This window comes from Spermophilus citellus (genome assembly GCF_964194105.1).
Source record: "Spermophilus citellus genome assembly, chromosome: 5".
NCBI classification, from domain to species: Eukaryota; Metazoa; Chordata; class Mammalia; order Rodentia; family Sciuridae; genus Spermophilus; species Spermophilus citellus.
The window spans coordinates 158,857,260-158,881,798 of NC_138186.1; the positions used below are offsets into that span (position 1 = coordinate 158,857,260).

The 24,539-nt window shown below is 41.9% G+C and overlaps 1 protein-coding gene across 5 annotated transcripts in view; it reads left to right on the plus strand.

The window, feature by feature from the left end:
* The window catches only part of PLEKHG1 (pleckstrin homology and RhoGEF domain containing G1), a 210,201-nt gene that overhangs the window by 178,358 nt on the left and 7,304 nt on the right, over window positions 1-24,539 (plus strand). For all 5 annotated transcript variants that reach the window (XM_081296331.1, XM_081296328.1, XM_081296330.1 and 2 more), the window contains 9 exons: window positions 3,247-3,378; window positions 5,092-5,274; window positions 5,372-5,467; window positions 5,642-5,728; window positions 10,846-10,879; window positions 13,447-13,542; window positions 15,227-15,265; window positions 17,139-17,161; window positions 21,146-22,787. In XM_081296331.1, the coding sequence (XP_081152457.1) occupies window positions 3,247-3,378; window positions 5,092-5,274; window positions 5,372-5,467; window positions 5,642-5,728; window positions 10,846-10,879; window positions 13,447-13,542; window positions 15,227-15,265; window positions 17,139-17,161; window positions 21,146-22,787 (2,332 nt within the window). The remainder of the gene's footprint in view (window positions 1-3,246; window positions 3,379-5,091; window positions 5,275-5,371; window positions 5,468-5,641; window positions 5,729-10,845; window positions 10,880-13,446; window positions 13,543-15,226; window positions 15,266-17,138; window positions 17,162-21,145; window positions 22,788-24,539) is intronic.

The following is a 24,539-nucleotide window of genomic DNA, read 5'->3' on the forward strand; positions in this document are numbered from 1 at the left end:
TGTATATATTAAGTTTTGGGGAAAATACCAGAAAAGGCTGTGGACATATGGAATCAGTTTCCACTCTCATACTTTACAACTGACTAATCTGCTTTGAGGAATTAGAGATATTTATATTCTAGGCCTGCAGCCCCGCTGACCACGGCCAAATCAAAAGATTAATCTTAGCTCGGATGGTGACAGGGCTTACGAGTGCCTTGCACTGGGCTATGACAATCCAGGCAGGGAGCTATCATCCAAATGGAAAACAGGTTTTTTCCTGTTTTATTTTATTTCCATGAGTCCCAATTCAGTAGGAAGTTGAGAGAGAAAGCTGTTTGTCATAGATTGGTTCCTTTATGAGAGCAAAGAGGAGGGGCTGGGAAGGGCGGGGGGGGGGGCAGAATGTGCAGGAGGTTAGGGCTCCCTGAGCGGGAGAGCCTTCACTTCCAGATATCTCCCTTTTTATAGTGTTTTCCATTACTTTTATAAAATTCGAAGAGTCTTTCCATCAAAGATAGACACAGCTCTCAAATTCTCATTTCTTAGCCTCTAAGGAGGCTGATAAAAATGGGGAAAAAAAAAGTTTTATTGAAGGAATTTGCATTCTAGATGTGGAGCTTGCTTACCTCTGCACCATGGGCAAGAAGTAGAGCAGGAAGGTCAGGGGTAGGGCTCTGGGGCAAGCCAGCCTGCCTCCGAAGCCTAGAAGGTGTCCACCTTCCCAAGGCTCAAGGCACTCGATAAAAATAAGCCAGTGTTTGTAGTTTATTCCTTTCACAATATATTAAATATCTTCCCTTAAAGGGATTTTAATCCAGAGAACTTTTTCAGTCCAACATTACCAGAAATTTCTTCGCTTTGTCTGCTTGCCTGGGTAGCTCATCTACGGAACATTTTGCATCCCATTTAGCCACATTGGAGATATTTAATTTTTAAATTGGTCCTAATGACATTTTAGATTTAGTGGAGTAAGTTTGCTAAGTAAGCATCCAAATAATTCTTAAATAAATAATACTTATCCCAGGACAGACCTCTGCTGAACTCTGTTAATATCCCAGCTAAGACTTATTGTGGTCTTCTAGACAGGAAGGTGACCAACCTGCAAAAGAAAGTGAAGTTCTCAGTACATCCTGAGAGATGGCAAGTCAGGATCCTTAGAGAAAGTGCACTGGTGAGGAGAACAGCCCCACTCTCTGTATTGGGCTAATAATAAAGAAAAGGGAAGAACAGTGAGTGGATAAATCCAACACTAGCTCCAGGTCAGCCTCCGAGATGTGTTGCTTCTATAGGTGGCTTAGATGTTCCTTGTGTCACTCACATCATCTTAAGCTATACAGGGAACCATGAATATCCTCAGAGAATGATCCTCTGCTCCTCTCAGCCTGATCATTGTTGGGCAGGATTGCCTCTCAAACTACAAGAAGAAATTATTATTTCTTAGTTTGCTACTAATCTGGAACTCACCTGGACTTATTAGCTTAGCGGTATGGTTTCATAGGACCTTCAAACCCCTGAGTCTGAGTATGGGGATAAAAATGTAAATTCCTTTCCAGTTTTTAACTACATGAAAAATTTGCATACCCAGTAAAAGTAAACTAATATTTACAAAGTGTCACTGTAAAATAATGGGAATTAATTTGCAGAAATTATGCCATAAGATTCAGCCTCTGCCACTTAACTGATTTTGCACAATAAATGTCATAGAAATGATCTAAGGCACAGTTTCTTACTGTTGTAGATGTGATTGTCTCTTGGTATCTGCAGGGGATTGATTTCAAGGATACCAAAGCCACAGATGCTCAAGTCCCTTATATAAAATTATGTAGGCTTGTGTATTATACAATGCATGTGTAACCTCCCCTATACTTTAAATCATCTCTAGATAATTTATAATACCTAAAGCAGTTATTACAACATATTGTTTAAGGAATAATAATAAGGAAAAGAAGTCTGTTCATATTCTATATAGATGCAATTTATTTACATATATACATAGAGAGATAAGAGTTATTGTTGGTTTTAAGAAAATATAGTTTTACCTTAATAAGCATTTATTGGGGCTGAGAGTGTAGCTCAGTAATAGAATACTTGCCTAGCATGATGGAGGTCCTGGGTTCCATCCCCAGCACCAGAAGAAAAGAAAAACATCTATTGACCACCTGTCTGTTAGGTATTATGGAGAAGATAAAAAGAATAGTATTTGACTCCTAAGGGATCCAGGTACAGGAGTCTAATATCCTCTAAAGAATCAGAGCAGAGGTTGCAGGGCAAAGTGCTGTGCATGCCTTCCCGAGGCTCGAGGCTTGGGAAATTTAGTAAGACCTTGCCTCAACATGAAAATTTTAAAAATTCCTGAGGATATAGCTAACTCAGAAGCAGAATGCTCCTGCTTTCACTTCCCAGTACCACACCAATAAATAAATGAATGAATGAATGAAAAGGAATTAGAACAGAGATTGTCCCTCTCTTCCTTCCCTGGAGCTGTTGAACTCCATGCTAAGATGGGTGCTAACATAACCTGCTGAAACCATCAGACAAGTTACTGCATGATACCTGTGAACTTCCTTGACACTCCAAAAGACTGTCTTCAGTGAACCTCATTGAGGTTCTAAAACCTCATGTCTGCATGAAAATGTGCTTGCTGTAGAGGTTTCTATTTGTATGTTTGGTTTTGGTGCCAGGGATCTTCACCTAGGGCCTTCTGAATGTTAAACACCTGTTCTACCACTGAGTTGACCTTCTGGCCCCTATGGAGGTTTTTTGTTTGTTTGGTTGGTTTTTTTTAAGATAATGTCTACTATATTTTTGAGTCTGTGACACTTTGAGGTCTTTGTGAGACATTTTGTTTCCTCTATAAAAGAAAAAAAAAAAGGTATGTATTTTGATCTTGTAAGAGTGAGAACTGTATTACTGAGAGCGATATTACCTTGGTCACCAGGAAGCTCAGAACTCTCAGCTATAAGATCAATTCTCAAATCTATTATAACTGTCATATCTTTTTGAGATTTACTGTATGTTATAGCCTTTCCTGGAATTCTAATATTCTTGTATTATTCTTAGACCTATTTTTTATTTCCATCTTATCATTTGTGGCAGGTATTCCTGGTAAGTTCCTCAAAATCTTAAGGAATGATAGTAGTAGGCAAATAACCAAATAAGCACAAATAAAATATAAGGAACTAGTTACAAGATGTTATTCATTATTTGCTATATGCAAAAAAATGGAAAACAAGTAGTTATTTGTGTGTGTGTGTTTTTTGAAAGGAAATAGAAAATCACCTTGACAAGGACACAGATGGCTATGATGTGGTGCTTGATGCTATAGACACTATGCAGCGAGTGGCCTGGCACATCAATGACATGAAGCGGAAACATGAACATGCAGTCCGGTTACAGGTGAGCCCACAGCAAGGTGTCAGTACCCAGCAGGGCTGCAGGGACACAGATATGTATCATTTCCAAAATCAAATCCAATATTAAGATTGCACAAATATCATACTTCATTTATGGTCCTCCTCATAATTCTCCCTGAAGAAAGATCAGGGCACCAATAATAATGACCATTGTTTAGAGTAGCTATTTAAGACAAAGTTGTTATGTAATTTAGCTAATAACTTGCTTATAGCCCTTTGAAGACCCAAGCTAAAAACTTTCATCTCCCAAGACCTTACCTTATGTTAAGTAATAAAATTATAAATTAGTAATTTTTGTTAAAAGCAAAGTACCTAGACCTTTTAAGCGTCTATTCTTTCTCACTCATTCCTGCAAAACCATGAGATGGTTCTCAAGCACATCGTTTTAGTTTCCTCATCGTTAAAATGAGACAGTCAAATGAAAAGTTTGCTAAGGTCCCATCTAGCACCAACATTTTGATCCCTAAAACACTCAGGAATTTTTAATAGATGCTGTGCCAATTATCCTAGAAATCTCAAAAAAAAATAGCCCTATTTAAAAGCTATTTAAAAACAAAAACAAAACATACAGGCCCCAAATCCAGTTCCAACTTCTTGGGTGTCCCTAGAGTAAAACAAAAAAGCCCAGAGTTAACTCCACACTATAAAGGGAAATGATGCATCATTTTGCTCATAAGTCAGAAAAAACTCTAGGCAGGTGGGCAGGAGAGTATATGATATCATGCCATAGAGTCAAAAATCAGAGGGGGGCAACATCCTACTCTTTCATGCCATATCTGTTTTTTGCAGTAGTAGCAAAAAGTTTAATGCTTAGTTATTCAAGTGTATTGCAGGCATCAGGCAAACCTTTGTTGGCATTCTGAAGACAGTGCTAAATTAGATTCTGGTCAAACTTATCACCATTTCTAGTTCCTTCCTTCCTTCTTTCTTTCCTTCCTTCCTTTTGCCTATGGCATGGGTTATCAAACCCAGGACCTTGCACATGCTAGGCAAGCACTGTACCACAGAGCTTTCTGTTTTCAACCAATGAAGTCTTTTATTATCTTGTGGCTTCCTTCATTAAGTGGTACTTGTGAACATTTTCATTTTTCAAAATAATGACATCATCTACCTTAAGCAATATTAATGTACAACAAATCCTAAAGAAATGTCAATCTTGTTAGCAATTTCTATATTTACCAAGTTCCACTGAAAACACTAAAACATAGCAGCAGAGAAATGTTTATTTCCTTTCCCGAAATCAGTGAATTAAAAACAGGAAGCTTCTGAGAAAATATGTCTCGTGATCGTGCACACAATTTAATTTTGTGTAACGTCTACATGGTATGGACTTCAGTTTTTCGAAGAAAGATTTCAAGTCAACCTCTCTATAGATTTTTTTCTTCTGGAGAACAGGAGGTCAGAAGGTCAGAGAAAGGATGCCCACCAAGAAGTCCCAACTGGTGGCCCTATTCCCAAGCTTTTGAAAGATGTAGCTGCTGTTGCCACCCACAGCATAGGAATTATTAAGGAATAGAAATAAGTAATTGGCAACTCAGCAACTTACAGCTTGACTCATTTTTGTTAACCCTTGAGTGGTACCTCCCAGAAATGCAGATTTATGTCACAGATCATTAGTCACCATTCCTGAGGCTCAGTGGATGGGCCATCGAGTCTTTGCCTCCTGTTGAATCCCACGGGGCCTCCCCTTTCCCAGGAGATACAGAGTTTGCTCACAAACTGGAAGGGGCCAGACCTCACCAGCTATGGGGAACTGGTGCTCGAGGGAACCTTCCGTCTCCAGCGGGCCAAGAATGAGCGGACGCTCTTCCTCCTTGACAAGCTGCTTCTCATCACCAAGAAGAGGGATGACACGTTTACATACAAAGCTCACATCCTGGTAGGTGTGAACACCAGTCACACGGGGGCCAAGGGCCTGGGGCTGCTTGTTCCCTCTCCCCGGAGTGGCCCTCACCTCCGTGCTCTCTCTGCTCCAGTGTGGCAACCTCATGCTCGTGGAGGTGATCCCCAAGGAGCCACTCAGCTTCAGCGTCTTCCACTACAAGAACCCCAAGCTGCAGCACACAGTTCAGGTAAAGGGGGCCTCACCTCTTCCCTGGGCCCCTCTCGTGGACGAGGAGTGCTGGGTGCCAGGGCCTTTCCAGGTTTTCCTGACCACACAGGGTGCTTCCCATCTCATCAGGGGGCTAAAGGAGTCCAACATCTGTCCAACGGTCCAACATCTGACCCTTCCATCTGCCCCCTAGGCTAAGTCCCAGCAAGACAAGCGGCTCTGGGTTCTGCACCTGAAGAGACTGATCCTGGAGAACCATGCGGCAAAGATTCCAGCTAAGGTAAGACGACAGATGCAGTCAGCAGACAGTGGCCGAGAAAGGGGTCAGGTCCTAGCAGGGCAGCCGGACAGGAAGCGAGGCTCAGTTGAAAAACAGCATTTGAGATGTCAAGTCTGTAAGGACTGACTCCACCACCCAATGCTGCAGAGATTCGCTCATGGTGGGCTCTGTATGAGGTGTTCCCCACCTTGGGAGATTGAAAGAAGTGAGGGGAAAGACTGTAAGGAAAGTTCCAGAGGACTAACAGAAAATGGAGTATGAAGTCGAGCATGGTGGCACACGCCTGTAATTCCAGTGGGCTCCGGAGGCTGAGGCAGGAGGATCACAAGTTCAAAGCCAGCCTCAGCAAAAGCAAGGCGCTAAGCAACTCAGTGAGACCCTGTCTCTAAATAAAATACAAAATAGGGCTGGGGATGTGGCTCAGTGGTTGAGTGCCCCTGAGTTCAACCCCCAGTACCAAAAAAAAAAAAAAAAAAAAAAAAAGCAAAAGAAAATAGAGTATGAGAAATACTCAGAGGGGCACTAAGAACCGGCCACATAGGAAAGACCACCTAGGTGCTATGGGAACAGCACCCAGAGAAATGAGCCCCAGGTGTGGCAGTGAGGGAACTCAGAGCAGAGGCAGCTGGCCCTGTAACCCCTGATCTGTTTGCTCAACATGGTGAAATAATGGCACTGTAAGCCAGGTGTCACGGAAGGACAAGTGTCCATTTGAGTTGGGAGAGGAAGGAAAGTGCCTTTTACTTCATTCTTGAAGGATGAGGAATGTTTTCATAAATGAGGGGAAAGGAAAAGGGAAACCAGGCTGAAAGAACATGTAAACAAGCAGGAGAGGGCTGGGGATGTGGCTCAAGCGGTAGCACGCTCGCCTGGCATGCATGCGGCCCGGGTTCGATTCTCAGCACCACATACCAACAAAGATGTTGTGTCTGCCGATAACTAAAAAATAAATATAAAAAAAAAAAAAAACCAAGCAGGAGAGAACAGGGCACTGTGCTCAGGGCCCAGAGGCGCTGCCCGCCCAGGAGGGCCAAGCTCTCAGGGGTCAGGGTAGGAGGTGAGGCTGGAAGGCTCAGTGGGCTGAGGGAGGACTTTGGACCATGCACCATGGAGTCTTCGAAGTGAGATGAGGAGCAGGGGCTGTGGTGGCCACAGAGGGAGAAAGGTGAGACAGCTTGTGAGGCAGAGGAATGGGAGTTGGCCACTGAGATTCAGTGTCAATCGTGACCTGCACCAGGAGCATGGCGCCGGAGTGCCCAGCAAGCTGGGAGGCGAGGAGAACTGGTTCGATGGGAGTCGAGGGGCAGGGAAGGCAGGACCCTTGCAGGTAGAAATTCAGGTTCTGGGAGCCGAGGGTTAGGAGAGACAGTAATGGAAGCCCCAAGATTTGACAGGATGGTTCACAAAATTGCGTAGAGGAAAGAAGGCCCCTTGGGAATCCCAGTGAGTGGTCTAAAAGGGGAGGTGGATCTGAAGCACAGAAAAAGAAAAAGGGGCCATAAGAGAAGCAGGGAAGGGCATTGTGCCAGCAAAGGAAGGTGAATCTCACAGACAGGGAATGGAGAACAATCTTGCAGAGGTCAAAAACGATTCAAATGGAAAGACAGATTTTTAGGGTTGGCAGCTAAGAAGAAAAAGGTCTGAGTGGGTCAAAAAGCAAGGACGAAATGAGGAACAGACCAGGTATTGCTTTTCCACTTCACAAAGTTCAGAAAAGGAAAAAGCTGGTAGTTTGGGGAAAAGCCAAAGCAAGGTACAGATGCAATGGCACAGGAGGCTGAGGCAGGAGGACCACAAGTTTGAGGGCAGCCTCACCAGGTAGGAAGACCTTGTCTGAAAATAAAAAGGGCTGGGATATAGCTCAGTGGTAGAATGCACCTGGGTTCAACCCCCAGTACCCTCCCCCCCACACACACACACACATACACATAAAGAGGGCTGCAGGGGATAGGAAGGGAAACAGGAGACAGTAAGGCCAGGAGAAGGATGTTTGTTGGGGTGAGACCTGGGAAGGTGGGAACAATAGGCCCATCAGCGCAGCAATAGGAGCTAGTCTTGGGAAGGGTTGGAAACATCTTTCCTGAACTTCTAGAGATAAAGTAGCCAAGGGACTATGGTGCAGGGGTGAGTGTCATTACCGGTTAGCCAGGTAGATGGTGGAATGGTCCACAGTGGGAGGGAGGTGGGGCAGAGAGTGGGACCTTAATCATGGGAATGGACCTGGGTGGGAAATCAGGAGCACTGAGCTCTGAGAAGAGAGTCTGTTTTGCCCTCTGTGTATTTTGAAAAGCTTGTGAAGTTAGTCCTCAGGAGCCGCCAACCCCAATTACTCAGGAAATGAACATGCAAAGGTGTGTACGTGGACTGAAGTGGGAGTTTCATTTCATCCGGGGATTATCAGATGCAGGGGAGCTCCGGCAGAGAGGTGACTGCATTTGCTTCACGGCTGGTCCTGGTGTTGCTGGCCTGGTGCCCTGGAGGCCCTCTGAGTAATGGCAGCATGTGTCCCATGCCCCACCTTTTGATTACAAGTCTCCTGGGAAAATCCAAGTTGCTTAAGAAAATTCTGAAAGGCAATTATGGACCATTACAAAACCAGACTAGCCTACATACCTGTCCCTTTTCTCCTACACACGTGTGTGTGTTTGCTCCTGGCCCTTTTGCCTGTATGTGTTAACACTTGATATAGCCATAGTAGAATTGTATTTTTCACCTAAGTTGTTGATCCATTTAGAATCTAAATTTTTTCAAATTACAACTTATTGCTCACATATACACTGTGCTGTATCTTATTTCACCCTCAGCAAAACACCTTATGAAATAAGTCTATTTCAAGAGAATTAAAAACAGAGGATCAGAGACATTAAGTTGTGCAAGTTTTACCACTAGTACATGACTAAACTCAGACTCAAACCAAGGTCTGTCTGCCTGCAAGGAACTTCTTAACCATATTATTCCCACGGGTGATAAAAATACACTTATTTCATATAGTTAATCCACTGTAATGTTATAGTATAAATAAAAGGATTACGTTGAACTTTTTGATGAAAGCTACAACTTTCATCAAGACTATTTCTTAAATTGTTTTCTTAAAGCTTTCAAAATGTATTTCTACAAAATAAAATAAATGTATAATGGGGCATTTTAGGTAAAAATGTATCACTGATCTAAGTGTCAACACAGCTGTTGGAAATTCATTAGTTTAACTCCTCCCAGCCTCCACCTACTCCTTTAATTCCATGATGGTCCTTGACTGACACCTAGTGGAAATCCTGGGAATAGTACGTTTTTGAAATTAAAGGTCAAGTTTAGGGGACGGATACTTTGTTCAGGATTACAGATACCAGGGAATTTCCTGGAAGTAGCCCCATTCTCATTCATCTAGATGTTATGTAGACTGAACTCTTATCCAAATTAATTAATAATGATTAATTATTAATTAAAAATTAATAATTTTGCATTTCATATATTAACATGGTTCTAGAAACATGCTTTGCAGAAATTGAGCTATCACTTGTATTTGAAATTTAATTCCAACTGGTAATCTCAAATTCTAAATTTAAAATAGAAATATCAACATAACAAAAATCTAAGTATTTGTTTCCTCATAGCTAAGGTGACTGTGTCGAGGCCTCTCTCTCTCCCCTCACTTTCTTAAACTAAATATGATTACCATTTAGCCTACATATTTTTATAATATCAAAGATTTCAGAAAGTAGGAGTGAAATTATTTTGAGTCATTTTATCATAGTTTTAATTGGTTAAGTTACACTTCCCTTGAGAAATAAAAATGACACCAAAGAGGCTATAAAGGCCATCTAAACTGATTACTTTTCTTTGAATTCTTAGGCAAATTGGCTAAGAAAATCAGCTTGCCTTTTTATAACACCCTAAACATCCATAACATATGGCAATAATAATAGCAAAAAGAAACCCCCAAAGCATTAGCCCTCAGAAAGTGTGTTGGAGAGGGAGGGCTAAGTGGAGCAGCAGGTCACTGGACACAGCCCCCCAGGAGGGCAGCAGCAGCAGCAGGCAGGTGAGTGCCTGTGCCCGATGTTAATGCAGCTCCACCGAGTGGGTCCCACTGCAGTCCCATCTGACAGTTGAGGAAGCTCAGCCAGAGATAACAGCACCCACCACCTGGCTGTGTGCCCGAGCTGGGATCACAGTGACCCTCAGCACCTTGACTCCACACTGTACCTCTTTCCCCCTGCCTGGGGCACCCAGAAGAGATGGGAGGTGAAGGGAATCATGGCAAGAAACCTGATGATCACCATGCAGCATTTGGGAGGAGAGATGCAGTGAGAGCAAACTCCAGCAGCCATATTCCAATCAACTAAAAATAGACAGCCCCCCACCCACCAACAACAGGGCTTCCACATCTGCAGATCCGAACAAATGCAAATAAAAAATGTTAGGAAAAAAATTGCGGCTACACTGAACATTTAGACTTTTTTTCCTTTTCATTATTCCCTAATGAATAGTTATATAACTATTTCCATAGCACTTAATAAGTGATTAGGGATTATAAGTAATCTAGAAGTGGTTTAAAGTATACGGAAGGATATGTGGTGTTATATGCAAATACTTACCACTTCATATAAGGGACTTGAGTATCCATCAGTTTTTGTACCTTTGGGGCATGCTGGGAATGGGACACTGAGGGAGACTGTGATTCTAGGGACCACCAGTGGCATGGGGAGGGCTGGTGTTCTATAGATGCCAGGCTCTGGGCCTTGGGCTTTTGATTCGGTAGACCACTATGGGTCACAGGAGTATACTTTTCTTTATCAGCTACCCAGTGAATGATTCCTGATGATCAACCGGGCTTAAAACCAACTCTTCCTTTCTCCATCTATTTTTGCAGATGGGGGGGGGCTGGGGGTCAGCCCTAGCTCTGGAGTCTCAGTTGGGCAGCATCTATGGTGCCCATGAGGGCATTTATCTTAATGAATTCCCTGAGCTCCTGATCTATGTTTTAATGTCTGCAAGAAACAGTCATTTAAAGCTTTTTCTAATTTCTTTATTCAGGTGGGATAAGAACTGTATTAGAATTAGTAGATTAAAGAAAAAAATAACAATACTTGCAATTACAACTACACTTTCTCTTTCAGGCCAAGCAAGCAATACTTGAAATGGATGCCATTCGTAAGTTTTAAGTCCTTAACATGAATTGAAATACTCCTTACTTGTATCGTCACATTTTCTCTCTTATGAAGAGTTTATAAAGAGTCATTTGTAAGAAAACAGCATCTCTCTGGTCCCTACCCCACCCCCCGTCCTGAGTTTGGACTTGGCAGTATGATTGGGGAGGCCAGTCCATTGGACCAGATGACCTCCCTTGAATGAAGGTTACCTGCAACTCTGAAGATGTGCATGTGGCCTTTGGGGTCCTCTGAACCTAGGCTCCTAGAAGCAGTGCCTCTAATTTGAGAAACACCAGTTTATGGCTTTGTACCCAGAGTGCTGGCCTTCAAGGTGCAGATGATCAGTCTCTGGATAGGATTAGACCAGAGTTTCTTTTTTTTTTTTAAAGAGAGAGAGAGGAGAGAGAGAATTTTTTTTAATATTCATTTTTTAGTTCTCGGCGGACACAACATCTTTGTTGGTATGTGGTGCTGAGGATCGAACCCGGGCCGCACGCATGCCAGGCGAGTGCGCCTGAGCCACATTCCCAGCCCCGAGACCAGAGTTTCTTAATCCAGAGTCTGTGTGCTGCCTCGCAGGGGCAGAAAGACATGAACTCAATGAAAATTCCTTTTCTGGATCTAAATCTTTCACCAGATGCTTAAAGGAACAATGTCTGTAAACGTTTTTAAGAATACTGCACTGGAGTCCTTGGCCCATTTATTGATTGGGTTATTTGTGTTTTTGGTGCTTAGCTTTTTGAGTTCTTTATATACCCTAGAGATTAGTGCTGTATCTGATGTGTGAGGGGTAAAGATTTGCTCCCAAGATGTAGGCTCTCTATTCACTTCACAGATTGTTTCTTTTGCTGAGAAGAAACTTTTTAGTTTGAATCCATCCCATTTATTGATTCTTGATTTTAATTCTTGCACCAAAGGAGTCTTATTAAGGAAGTTGCGGCCTAATCCCACATGATGGAGATTAGGGCCTACTTTTTCTTCTGTTAGGCACACAGGGTCTCTGGTTTTATTCCTAAGTCCTTGATCCATTTTGAGTTGAGTTTTGTGCATAGTGAGAGAGAGGGATTTAATTTCATTTTGTTGCATATGGATTTCCAGTTTTCCCAGCATCATTTGTTAAAGAGGCTATCTTTTCTCCAATGCATGTTTTTGGTGCCTTTGTTTAATATAATTGTAATTTTGTGGGTTAGTCTCTGTGTCCTCTATTCTATACCATTGGTCTACCAGTCTGTTTTGGTGCCAATACAATGCTGGGTTTTTTTGTTTTGTTTTGTTTTGTTTTGTTTTTTGGTTTGTTTGGGTTTTTTGTTTTTGTTTTTATTTTTGTTTTACTATTGCTCTGTAGTATAGTTTAAGATCTGGTACAGTGATGCCACCTGCTTTCATCATTGCTAGCAATTAGAGAAATGCAAATCAAAACTACTCTCAGATTTCATCTCACTCCAGTCAGAATGGCAGCTATTATGAATACAAACAACAAAAAGTGTTATCGAGGATGTGGGGGAAAAGGTACATTCATTCATACACTACTGGTGGGACTGCAAATTGATGCAGCCAATATGGAAAGCAGTATGGAGATTCCTTGGAAAATGGGGGATAGAACCTCCATTTGACCCAGCTATCCTTCTCCTTTGTCTATACCCAAAGGACTTAAAAGCAGCCTACTACAGGGACATAGCCACATCAATGTTTATAGCAGCACAATTCACAGTAGCCCAACTGGGAACCAACCTAGATGCCCTTCAGTAGATGAATGGTCAAAAAAACGTGTCATTTATACACAATAGAATATTACTCGGCAATAAAAGAAAATAAAATCATGGCATTTGCATGTAAACGGATGGAGTTGGAAGAGATAATGCTAAGTGAAGTTAGCCAATCCCAAAAAACCAAATGCCAAATGTTTTCTCTGATATAAGGAGGCTGATTCATAGTGGGGTAGGGAGGGGGAGCATGGGAAGAATAGACGAACTCTGATAGGGCAGAGGGGTGGGAGGGGAAGGGAGGGGACCTGGGGTTAGAAATGATGGTGGAATGTGATGGCCATCATTATCCAAAGTCCATGTATGAAGACACAAATGGGTGTAAATATACTTTGTATACAATCAGAGATATGAAAAATTGTGTTCTATATGTGTAATATGAATTGTAATGCATTCTGCTGTCATATATAAATTTTTAAAAAAGAAACCCTCTAGAGAGGGAAGCAACTTGCTCACAGTTTTGCATATTGTTGTCAAATTTTAAAAAGAAAAAAAAAGAATACCGCACTGGGGACAACTACCACAGGGCATAAAGGGAAGAGTGGCAAAGCTGGTGATTGACAGCTCCTTCTGCTAAGGAGTAAAAATGGAAGGCAGAGGAAGACAGAGGAGGGGAAAAGAACAGGAGGGCAGTCAGTGCATCCTGGAATCCTGCATGTAAGAAAAAACCTGAGATGCAGTGAATGCCAGTTACGGGGGTAGGATATGTCAGATGAAAAAGAAAATCCATAAATTATTCAAACAAGATGTGACTATTTTCCAAGGAGCCCAGAGCACCTCACTCTGCCTGTTGTTATCTTTACAGATCATCCAGGCTTCTGTTACAGCCCTGAGGGAGAGACAAAAGCATCCTGCGGCTCTAGAGAAGGTTCTACACCCTATCGGCTCAGAAGAAAATCTGGTAAATAGGATGTTTTGTAATCCCAGCGATTTAGGAGGCTGAGACAGGAGGATTGCAAGTTTGAGGCCAGCCTCAGCAACTTAGCAAGATCCTGTCTCAAAATAAGAAATGAAAAGGATTGAGGATGCAGCTCAGGGATAAGGCAGCTCTGGATTCAATCCCCAATACCACCAGGAAGAATAAAAAAGGATGTTATGATCAAAACATGATATTAACAGGGCACTGGGAGTTCCTTGCCAGTGACAGGCCTTTTGAGGTCACTGCTTGTTTGATTGCACCTGAGCCTGCCTTAAAACAAGCCTCTGCACCCTGTATTTTAAACTCTTTTATCCTTAATGCTCTCTTTTCCTGTGAATAGAAAACATATCAACTAATTTTGCTTTATAGAGCATCTTACCATGGATCTGTAGTTACTTAAACCCTGTTTGCTGTTGCAAATGAAAATTGTTATCTTGTGAACGACACTTCAAAAGATTATTCCAGCCTAAAATATAAGTACATATTTGCTACATCAGACTGCATGCAGTCAGTGTTTGCTTAGCCCAAGGACCTTGGTTTTTTTGTTTTTTTAATCAGTGTTTATTGAGTACCTACTGAATGCCTTGCTGGAGACATGGAATGCAAGGAAAAATAATGCATGTGATTCCTGTTTGCAAGGAGCTCACTGTGGGAGTGAGTGACAAAAAATTGGGAATAAACACCAATCAGTCTGATGGCATTGTGACACGGGAGGGATGGAAGGAAGAGTGGAGGCATAAAGGAGAGAGATTAACTTTCTAAGGAGAGAAAAGGCATCCCAGAGAGGAGGGGAGTTCCCCTGATGGAATCTGGGGCTGGGAAGGCAGACTGGGCCAGAATAGTATGTGCTGAGGCCCTGAGACTTGCACCGACATTCCTGAGGACAGACAGTGGCTGCTGGTCACTCAGCCTGACTGGACAGTGGGGTGGAGCAGGGGAAGGTGGAAGAAGACCAGGCTCAAGATGTACAGTTGGGACCTGAAGGCCATGCCTAGGGTTTGAATTTTGCAGCCACAGAAGGATTTTAAGCAATGAACAGAATATTTGCCTTCTAGAAACCGAACCTGGCTCCACGTGGAGAGTGAAGTGGGCAGGAGGGAGACCAGGAGGGAGACTGTCGTGCTAGTTTGCGGGAAAGATGATGAGGACTTGGATCCAGAGAGTGGTAACTGGGGTGACACTCTCTCAGGAGCCCCTAAGACTGTGATGGATAAAACCAGGAGGAATGTAAAGTCCTGGTCACTAACTTGGCGGGGCAAGGCCCATGACAGCCCAGAGGAAATCCGGAGCAGATTTGGAAGGATGGTGAGCTGGGATTGAGACGGTGAGTCTGCTGCGATGGAAACTTGGGACAGACGTCTGGCGCAGAATATAAAATTGAAAGTTACCAGCTCACGGGGGTAGTTGAAGCTAAGAAAGTCTCTCGTAGTTGGTAGGTTGGTGACGTAGCATTTTGATGTTAGTCCTATGATGATAGGACTCCTGATTCCTTAACATTTTGACAGTGAATTTCTTGCTCCTAAGTAACTCTGAGCAAAGGGAATTTAGGTAAATTTGATAGGTTACCTGAGCTCTAGTAATTTTCTATCAATAAAGTAGTAATTTATGTATTAAGACAATTTTTTATTGGGTTTTGCAAATAATGCTGGCTTTATTTTTCTCCCAGAACCTTCCTCAAGATCACATAAAGTTTTGAAGACCAGCGGTGAGTCCCAAAAATACATTGGCATTTTCTTATTCTTTCAAAGTAATACACCAAAAAGCAAAGAAAAAAAATGCAGATGAATTACAGCTGGACTGGTTTGAAGATTGGATCACAGAAAGATTAATTTCTATAAGCAAAAATGTCCTGTTATAAAACATATAGTCAGATGACATAAATTATTTGCAGTATATCATGACAAGCATAAAAATATACAGATGCTCCTATCGTGAGAATATACCATACAACCAAAGGAGGAGACCAAGGACCCTTTTTATAAAAAGAGAAAAAAATCAGTGTTAAGTGGGCAGCTTCACAGAAGAAAAACCAACTGCCAGTAAAATATAAAAATGGTCACCAATGTTACTAATCCAAAAAAAGCATCAATTTAAATGAGATAAATTTAAATTTAAATGAAACTATGACCTTGGCCAAAAAATATAGAAAAATAGATGCTCTGAAACTACTGTGGAAGGGGATAAATTTTTTCGATCCTTTCAGAGCAGAATTTGTCAATACCCATGTAAATTTAAAATGGACATTTGCTCTTGACCGCATAATTTTACGTTTAGGCCCGTGTAGAAGTACTCACCCACATTCAGACATAACTGCATATGTTCACGTTCTTGGCAGCACTTGCAATGGAGCACCATGTAAGATTCTCATCTAATGAAGTGGTTTAAACAAATTGTGGTATACTGTGCATCTGACGGGATATTCTATTCCACAGCTGTTAAAAAGAATGAAGTAGATTTCTGTCTACCAACAAGAGGGTCCATATCTATTTAGCAGAAAATGAAATGTTGCATAGTGCAACCTTACCTGTAAAAGCAACAGTTGTGCCTCATGCTGGGATGGGGGCAGTGGTTTGGGGACTTGGGAAGGTGAACATCAGACCTCTGAGGGAAGTTTTATGGGAAGAGAAGTGCTTTTTCTTCTGGAATTAATCAACTCTTACAGATGAGGCATTCTGTAGTGGTGTCTAGAGAACTGAGTAGGCACACCTCCTCCCAATTCCATTTGCAACACTACTTAGCACAGGGCCAAGAAGACCCTGTTGATAAAGGCTGTATCTTTTGGTTAAAACCAATAAAATAACCTCAAACTTGACCTATACATTCTCCTATCTTTATGTGATTTTCTTTCTTTCTTTTTTTTTTTTTTTTTAACGGTACCAAGGATTGAACCCAGAGGTACTACACCACTGAGGTACAACCCAGCCCCTTTATGTGACTGTCATGGTTTGGGGCATAGGCGTTGTTTTTTTTCCCAAGCAGTGTACATATTTTTGTTTGGAAGCTTTTGAAGCTGTTTTACCTAAAGTGGTGTGTTCTCTCAAGGATTCGAGGAGACACCTGAGACTCATAAGGTGGTTTCCTTACTATAGTAGAGGAGAATTTGTCAATACCCATGTAAATTTAAAGTGGACATTATAGTAGAGGATGTGTTTATAGATACATAATGGAAAGGCATTTTTCAAAATTAGGCCCCAAGGGCTGGGGATGTGGCTCAAGCGGTAGCACGCTTGCCTGGCATGCGTGCGGCCCGGGTTCAATCCTCAGCACCACATACCAACAAAGATGTTGTGTCAGATGAAAACTAAAAAAAATAAATATTAAAGTTCTCATTTTCTCTCTCTCTCTCTCTCTCTCTCTCTCTCTCTCTCTCTCTCTCCCTCCCTCCCTCCCTCCCTCCCTCTCTCTCCCTCTCTCTCTCTCTTTGAAAAAAAGAAAATTAGGCCCCATGCCTCAGAAGTGTTTTGGGCTTCAATTACAAGCACTAGGTTTAGAAGTCCTATAAAATATTAGTGCTTAGCTAATATAAGAGATATATTTTTAATTGTCAAACTTGAAAAAAAAAATTCTTTGTTTTTCAGAAACAGTACAAGACATCCGAAAGGTAAGCTCTCCCATTTCTTCTTATGACACAGTTCAAGCCAAGTCCTATGGAAACTAAGCATTTACCCTTTATTTTAGTGGCCCCTCTTGATAGTGTATCTCATCCCCCAGCCTACATTTCAAGCATAAACCAGTACTTGACATTTTGACAATTTTACATTTTATATTTATTTTACATTTCTAATTATTTACATGTAATTTGAGGGAGGACTTATCAACTTCTTCCCTCCCTCTTCTTAGAACTAAGGCAACTCTTTGTTCCTGCCTCTGCCCCACATCCCCCTGGGGAGCTGTAAACTCACCTTAGGAAGTTAAAACACCCGCACAGCACTGGCCTGAGCCATCTCACATTGTCATGTGTCTCTGCTCACGTAAAGCTAGGCCCTCGCCTCCCGATACACCTCCCTGCTCAGAGGGAGGCTTCTAGCACAGGGCAAGGGGCTCCTTCTAAGAATATGGTCCTGAGCTAGGCAGGTGGTCGTAGGCTTGGAGTTCCAGCTACTCGGGAGGCTGAGGCAGCAGGATGGCTTGAGTCCAATAGTTCAGGGTCAGCCTGGGCAACACAGCAAGACCCTGTTTCAAGCAAAAAGGAAAAAAAAAAAAAAGCTAAAAGTATTGTCCTTCTACTACCCTAGGAGGTGTGATGGTATGTCACATACGGAACATTGCTGTATCAAGTTATGTTTTTTTATTCCTCTGATATAAGATTAGGAAGAGGATTAGAAGGCAGTCTGGGCTGTGGGTGTGGCTCAGTGGTAGAGCATTTGGCTAGTAACCCTGAGGCTCCATCCCCAGCTCTGAAATAAAATAATAACAGTATGTTCTATTGGAAAATATGTATCCAAATATGTTACCTGTATCCTGACCTGAGGGATTGTAATGATGTGGCTACTAATCAATTGGCTTAATTAACAATTTTTAATTAACCAATTATGGTTTATCTTGTGATGAATTTCTCTCCCCACAATCCAGGTTACACCATGGCTTAACATAGGGCCCAAATGACCATGTGAATAAAGGCTTATCTTTTAGTTAAAACCAATAAAATGTCTAACAACCAAAAATATAAAGCCTTAAATTTAAAGCCTTATATTTAAGTGGTTTTTATGTCTTAGGGCATGTGCATATTTTTCAGGTCATACATATTGTTGTTCAGAAGCTTTTTAAACTTGTTGATATGAATTGATTTATTCTCCTGAAATATGGCATGAAAAAAAATTTTTTAAGCAGGGATTGAACCCAGGGGCACTCTACCACCGAACCACATCCCTGACAGTTTTATTTTTTTTATTTTGAGACAGTGTCTCACTAAGTTGCTTAGGGCCTCACTAAGTTGCTGAAGTTGTCTTTGAACTTGCGATCCTCCTGCCTCAGCCTACATAGTTAATGGGATTACAGGCATGCACCACCATGCCCAGCAAAATTTTGATCTTCTAATCTTTGTTTTCATAAGGGTCATTGCAGAAGTTACCCTGCTCCTTAAAGCAACTAAAGTAAGATCATGGAGCCAAGTCCCTCTCCATACTAATTCTAGAGATCAATCTAAAAGCCTCTTGGAAACTTCTTATGACAGAGTTCAAGCCAAGTCCGATGGGAACTAACTGAATCTCATAAAATCAGAAGACAAGAAAGAGAGAAAACACCAGGGTACTTTCTCAGTGGCAAAATTCCATCTCCTAGCAATGATGGCCTGAATGTCCATCAAACCCGAGAGCAGATTTAGCCATGATCAAACAGCTTATAATAGGAAATACCCCTTAATAATAATATTTCTACCAGAATATAAAGGTATATTCTGAGGCTCTGTGCGTGAGTGTGCCTAGAGTGGTTAAGCCCATACATTGGCTGTGGTTGAGATGTGTATTGTAATCCATTTCTGCCATCTATAAACTGCATGACTACAGTCCAGTCCAGTAACTTTCTCAGAACTTAAGTGCCCTAATTTACAGAACTGTTATAAAGATTTAATATGACAATATGTTTTCAAAAGCACTTAATGCATTATTTGGCACAAAGCAGTATTCCATAAATGATAGCTATTATCAAGTTATTAAATACCCATAATGCTGAGAATATGGAAAAGCACACACACACAAAAAAATGTTCTCTTTGGATCTCATTTAAATTGAGGCATTTAAATTACATGCTTATTTAAATTATATTTAAATATATTGATGAGTTCTTTTTTAATACCTTTATTTTATTTATTTATTTTTTCATGTGGTAGTGAGGATGGAACCCAGGGCCTCACACATGCTAGGCAAGTGCTCTACCACTGAGCCATAGCCCTAACCCCTACTGATGAGTTCCTAATTGAAGTTTAGCTCTTTGTCAGTTCTTCTAATGATTTATTGGATGTCAATTTTTACCTTACAAAGTATGGCTACCTTCAAGGGTAATTAGTGTAAAAGTATATTCCAATACTTATATTCTGGATATCCTAGTTTTCCAAAACATCTGCAAGTTTCCTGGGATGAAAGATCATAAGAAGGATTACTTTTGGTATTTTGAGGAAAAAACCACAAAATTGTTTCTTTACACTATCAAAATGTTTTCTCATAATTTAGCAAATATTAACTCATTTAATTTATAGAAAGTAAATTAGTAGGTACCTCTATTTTATAAATATTATCCAGGTGCAGTCTAAAGGAAGAAACACTAAAACATGGGGGAATAGATACATAAAAACAATTAATTTATTGCATACAAATATTATATATGTTTATATGTGTGAAAAAAATAAAGGATTAACTATTTTAGGTTTTGAAGTTGTGCTAGAAGAATAACATTTAGGATGAAATTTTATTTTTGTCCTCTCTACTCTTCCTTTTCTGGGAGACAGACTGACATGTCATGAAAGCTCTTGCTAATTCAACTTCCGATAGGTTATTGTAGTGCTTCCATCAGAAAGTGCGTCCCTGGTATGCATCAGTCTGAAAATGTCTTAACCCTTTCAACTCTTTGAAACTGACCCTTCTACCTGCAAGGTAGCCTCAGAGGCTAATCCACTACTGCCTGCAGAATTGAGCATCCCAGAGTTAGCTGGCCATAGTACAGGTTCTCTACACACCAAGAATTAGGGACAAGTTGAGCTCCATCAAGAAAGCTCCCAAGTTATAGAGCACTCCATTGTTTTCTTTTCTTAGATATCATTAATGTCATTCACTTCTGAGTAACATTTAATTAATATATTTGAACAAAATATATTCAAAATAAATATATTTTGAATAAATATATTGTGAAAAAAATTTAAAATATCATTAGCTTAACAGTGGATGAAATTATATTCCACGAACAAATTCTTTTTACATAGAATCTATAAACCAAGATGGTACTGGTCAGGTTTGTGGTGGTCAAGAAACCCTTGGAGTGGGTCATCAGGTCACCAACAGGGGCTTCTGATATACCAGAAACCATGATCCAATTCCTTGTAGTCAAGCGCTGGAATTAGCCTTCCTGAGAAAGTCTCAGATCTCCTTTCCCTTGACACCTCTGTATATCCATTATATGGTGAATTTTTGCCATGTGCATAATGGACTTATTTAGTATCTAAGAGTCTTCCATAGTTAACTGATCTCCTGGTTTAGGGCAGGGTTTGGAGTCGAACCGGGTTTGAGTCCTAGCCTTTGCTACTGACTCAGAAGAACAAGTTACAGAATCTTTAGGACCCTAGGATTTCCTGTTGATAGTGGAATAATCATATCTAATTCACAGAAGGATCGTGAATACTGAGTTTGGAGGATGTCTGCAAATTGCCCATAACTTGCTTTCTAAATAAATAAAACTCCTGTCCATTCTGCCCCTTTTCTAAAAATCTGAAGTGATTTCAACTCAGTTAAAATCAGCAACACCTACCATTATTTTCTTTATTTTCTTTCTGAATCTTTCAGGCTAGTGGCAGAGGCAACGTGTAAGGACAGGAGAAATTCCTTAGGTGTCTTCTCTGAGGCACTGAAACCCATTGATGTGTCTCTGTCCTCCTCAGGTTTCTAGAGAGGAAGACTCTCCCCAACGGACTTCTGCAGGGCCTTCTCCTGCCCAGAGGGACAGCCAACCAGGCAGTTCTGCTGTGAGCAGCGTGCTTCGTGGCGGCAGCACCATCAGAAACATCTGGACGGATCACCAGATCAGGCAGGCCTTGTTTCCCAGCCGCCGGTCCCCCCAGGAGCACGAGGATGATGAAGATGATTACCAGATGTTCATGCCATCCTTTTCTTCCTCGAACTTGAACTCGGCCCGACTGTGTGAAGAGAGCACTTCAAGTCGCCCTTGCAGCTGGCATATGGGACAGATGGAGTTCTCAGAGGTTTCCAGCTCTGGCCACAGGATTGTCCGGAGGGCCAGCAGTGCCGGTGAGAGCAACACGTGCCCTACTGAAATAAGAAGGAGGGACAGCAGTGGCTCCCAGTATAGTCCCCGAAGGGAACTGCAGAACGGCCCTCAAAGAGAAGGGCAGGAAGGGATGACTCCCTTTGGGTCATCTATAGAGTTGACAATTGATGATATAGACCATGTCTATGATAACATAAGTTATGAGGACTTGAAATTAATGGTTGCTAAACGGGAAGAAGCTGAATTCACTCCCTCCAAATCAGCCAAGGACTCCGTTCGTCCCAAGAGCACCCCAGAGTTAGCCTTCTCAAAGAGGCAAGCTGGCCATAGTACCAGTTCCCTACACACCAAAAGAAACGGAGTGCTCACCAGTCAAGAGGCATCTCATCAAAGCACTCAGGAGCTCCAGGTGGTAGAGGAAAACATTTATGACACTATCGGGCTCCCGGACCCACCACCTCCAGATTTCAAAAGCAACAGCCTTAAGCGGCCCAAGAGGAGCACCTTTTTGGGTCTGGAAGCTGACTTTGCATGTTGTGACAGCCTGAGGCCATTTGTTTCCCAAGATAGCCTCCAGTTCAGCGAGGATGATGCGCCTTACCACCAGGGGCCCCCCGACAATGACTATTTGAGTTTGCTGTACAACTCCTCCAACTGCAACTTGTCTGTAGCAGATAAGGCTCTGTCTGATAAACTGTCTGAAGAGGTAGATGAAATCTGGAATGACTTGGAAAATTACATCAAGAAAAATGAAGACAAAGCTAGAGACCGTCTCCTGGCAGCATTTCCTGTAAGTAAAGATGATGTCCAAGACAGGCTGCATGCTGAGAGCACCCCAGAACTGCACAGAGACGCCGGTCGCTCCACATCCACACTGTCCCTCCCTGAGAGCCAGGCTTTCTTCACACCTCTGAAAAGCAGGGCCGTCAGAGCTAGCCGGGCCAACTACCCGCTTGAAGAAGACCTGATTTCTACAGAAGGCTCCTTTGTGAGTCTTAACCAACTCTCCTTGGCCAGCGAAATGCCCCCAGTGGACAGCCCCTACGACTCGGCCAACAGCAGCCTGCCCCAGACAGACCCCGAAACCCCTGATCCTGGGATGGATGCCACAGATAAGACAAAAAGCAGGGTCTTTATGATGGCAAGGCAGTACAGCCAGAAGATCAAGAAGGCAAATCAGCTTTTAAAAGTGAGAAGTCCGGAGTTGGAGCAGCCACCAGCCAGTCAGCATAAATCCACCCACAAAGACCTGGCAGCCATCCTGGAGGAGAAGAAGCAGGGTGGGCCTGCTATTGGTACGTTCACTCCACTTTTTTTCCTTCTTGAAAGTGGGTGCAAGAGCAGGCTTAGAATTCTCAGGGTCCTTAGTAGATGCACCCGTGAAAACACTTGTCACTCAAGCGTTCCTACCTCATGCACCACAAAGACACTGCTAGCCTTTCCCACTGTACCTCTGCTCAGTTACACAGGATGGTGCATGATTTGGCCTCAGAGGGTTTGAGTGTCCAAGCCACATTATCACTACAAGATTGCCATTTTTAAAAAAAAGGTATGGGAGTGGGCATGCAAACAGTTTTAACTTGTAGAGCCTAGAACTTTACCCTATATCAGTAACATCTAAGGAGAAGGAGTAGCTTGGAAAAGCTTTCAGGTTTTGAATGCATATAGAATGTGATTGTTCTTTGCTTTGGAACCCTATTATGAAGTGCCCACTCTGGGTAATCAAGACAAAAAAGAATTCTCTTTGCACTTTTCTTAGCTGTCCACACGATAACTTAGTTGTTCTCTTGCCTATTTTGGCTACTACTCAGTTTTTGAAAATAGCTGCTCTCGTGCATTTAAACCGTCTCATTCAGTATTCTCATTGATGCCTGCAAGAAGTTTAATTCTGTAGTTAGGTCTGCTTTGTGGAGTGTTACTAAGCCAGGATCATACTTGTGGTGTTAGGGAGACTGAGGGCACAGGAATGAGAGGTTCATGGCTGGACTACTTTGAAGGACAGAATGTAATACTAATCTCAAAGAAAGAACTCAGGTGTGAATAAAGCACATGATGGTCTTGAAGGAAGAGCCCAAGGCAAGGATTCTTATCTCAGGAGCTATAACCTCCAGATGCACGGAGATTTCTGGGGGGTAGGCCTGGGAATCTGAATTTTATAACAGGGTGGCCCTTCCAACCGGTGTTAAGAAATCCTGCCCTTAGATTTTCTGATAAAGGAGCACCTCCATATGAAAAAAGTGGGGTCACTTCTCCAATTAGAGGCAGAAATCAGGTGGCTCAGTTTCAGCAGGTTCAGCTAACCAGTTTCATGGTGACACAGCATGTTTGGACACACAGGGCCACTAACTGGACATGTTGGTGCCACTAACTGCCTTCTTTAGAACTGACCTATCTCCATGGAAACCAGAGGCAGAAATGGGATATCAAAATCCTCAGTGAAGTCACAAATTACATAATGAGAATCCGAAGGGATTTTTTAAGTTCGTAAGTATTTAAGAATTGTCCAAAGCTTTAATCTTCAGTAAAATTTCCTACCATAGATAGAGCAGCGAAGGCTTGCAATTGATAGCGGAAGGATTTTACAGGCTCTTTGAGTCCTTCTTCTTTTTAATAAAAATGATGAAAAGTGATTTTTGTAGGAATAGGAGAGAGATCAAATTGCAAATATTTTTCTCCTTGTAATAATGTGCTAATGGTAATTTATGTCCCTTTTCCAATGCTAGTGTCACCAAGCTGGTATATTGTTATACTTGAAGAAAGCAGCAAGTCTAGCGGCAGAAGGACACTCTTGGGGAGACTCAGATGGCCTTAGAAATAGTTGTGTCTTGGTAATTGCAGCCACTGACTGATTTAATGCTAAGATTCCCAGTGACAATGGATTATACCAGTGCACTATTGCTGAAACTGTAGTAATAGCCTGGACCAGGTTACTTAGAGTATGTCCATCCACAACGATGCAAACCTCTATCTTGATTGAAGCAAGCCCCTCTGTTCTAAATGATCAGGACTTGCAGCTGCCTTGAATGTCTTCTTTTTAACCTACTTTT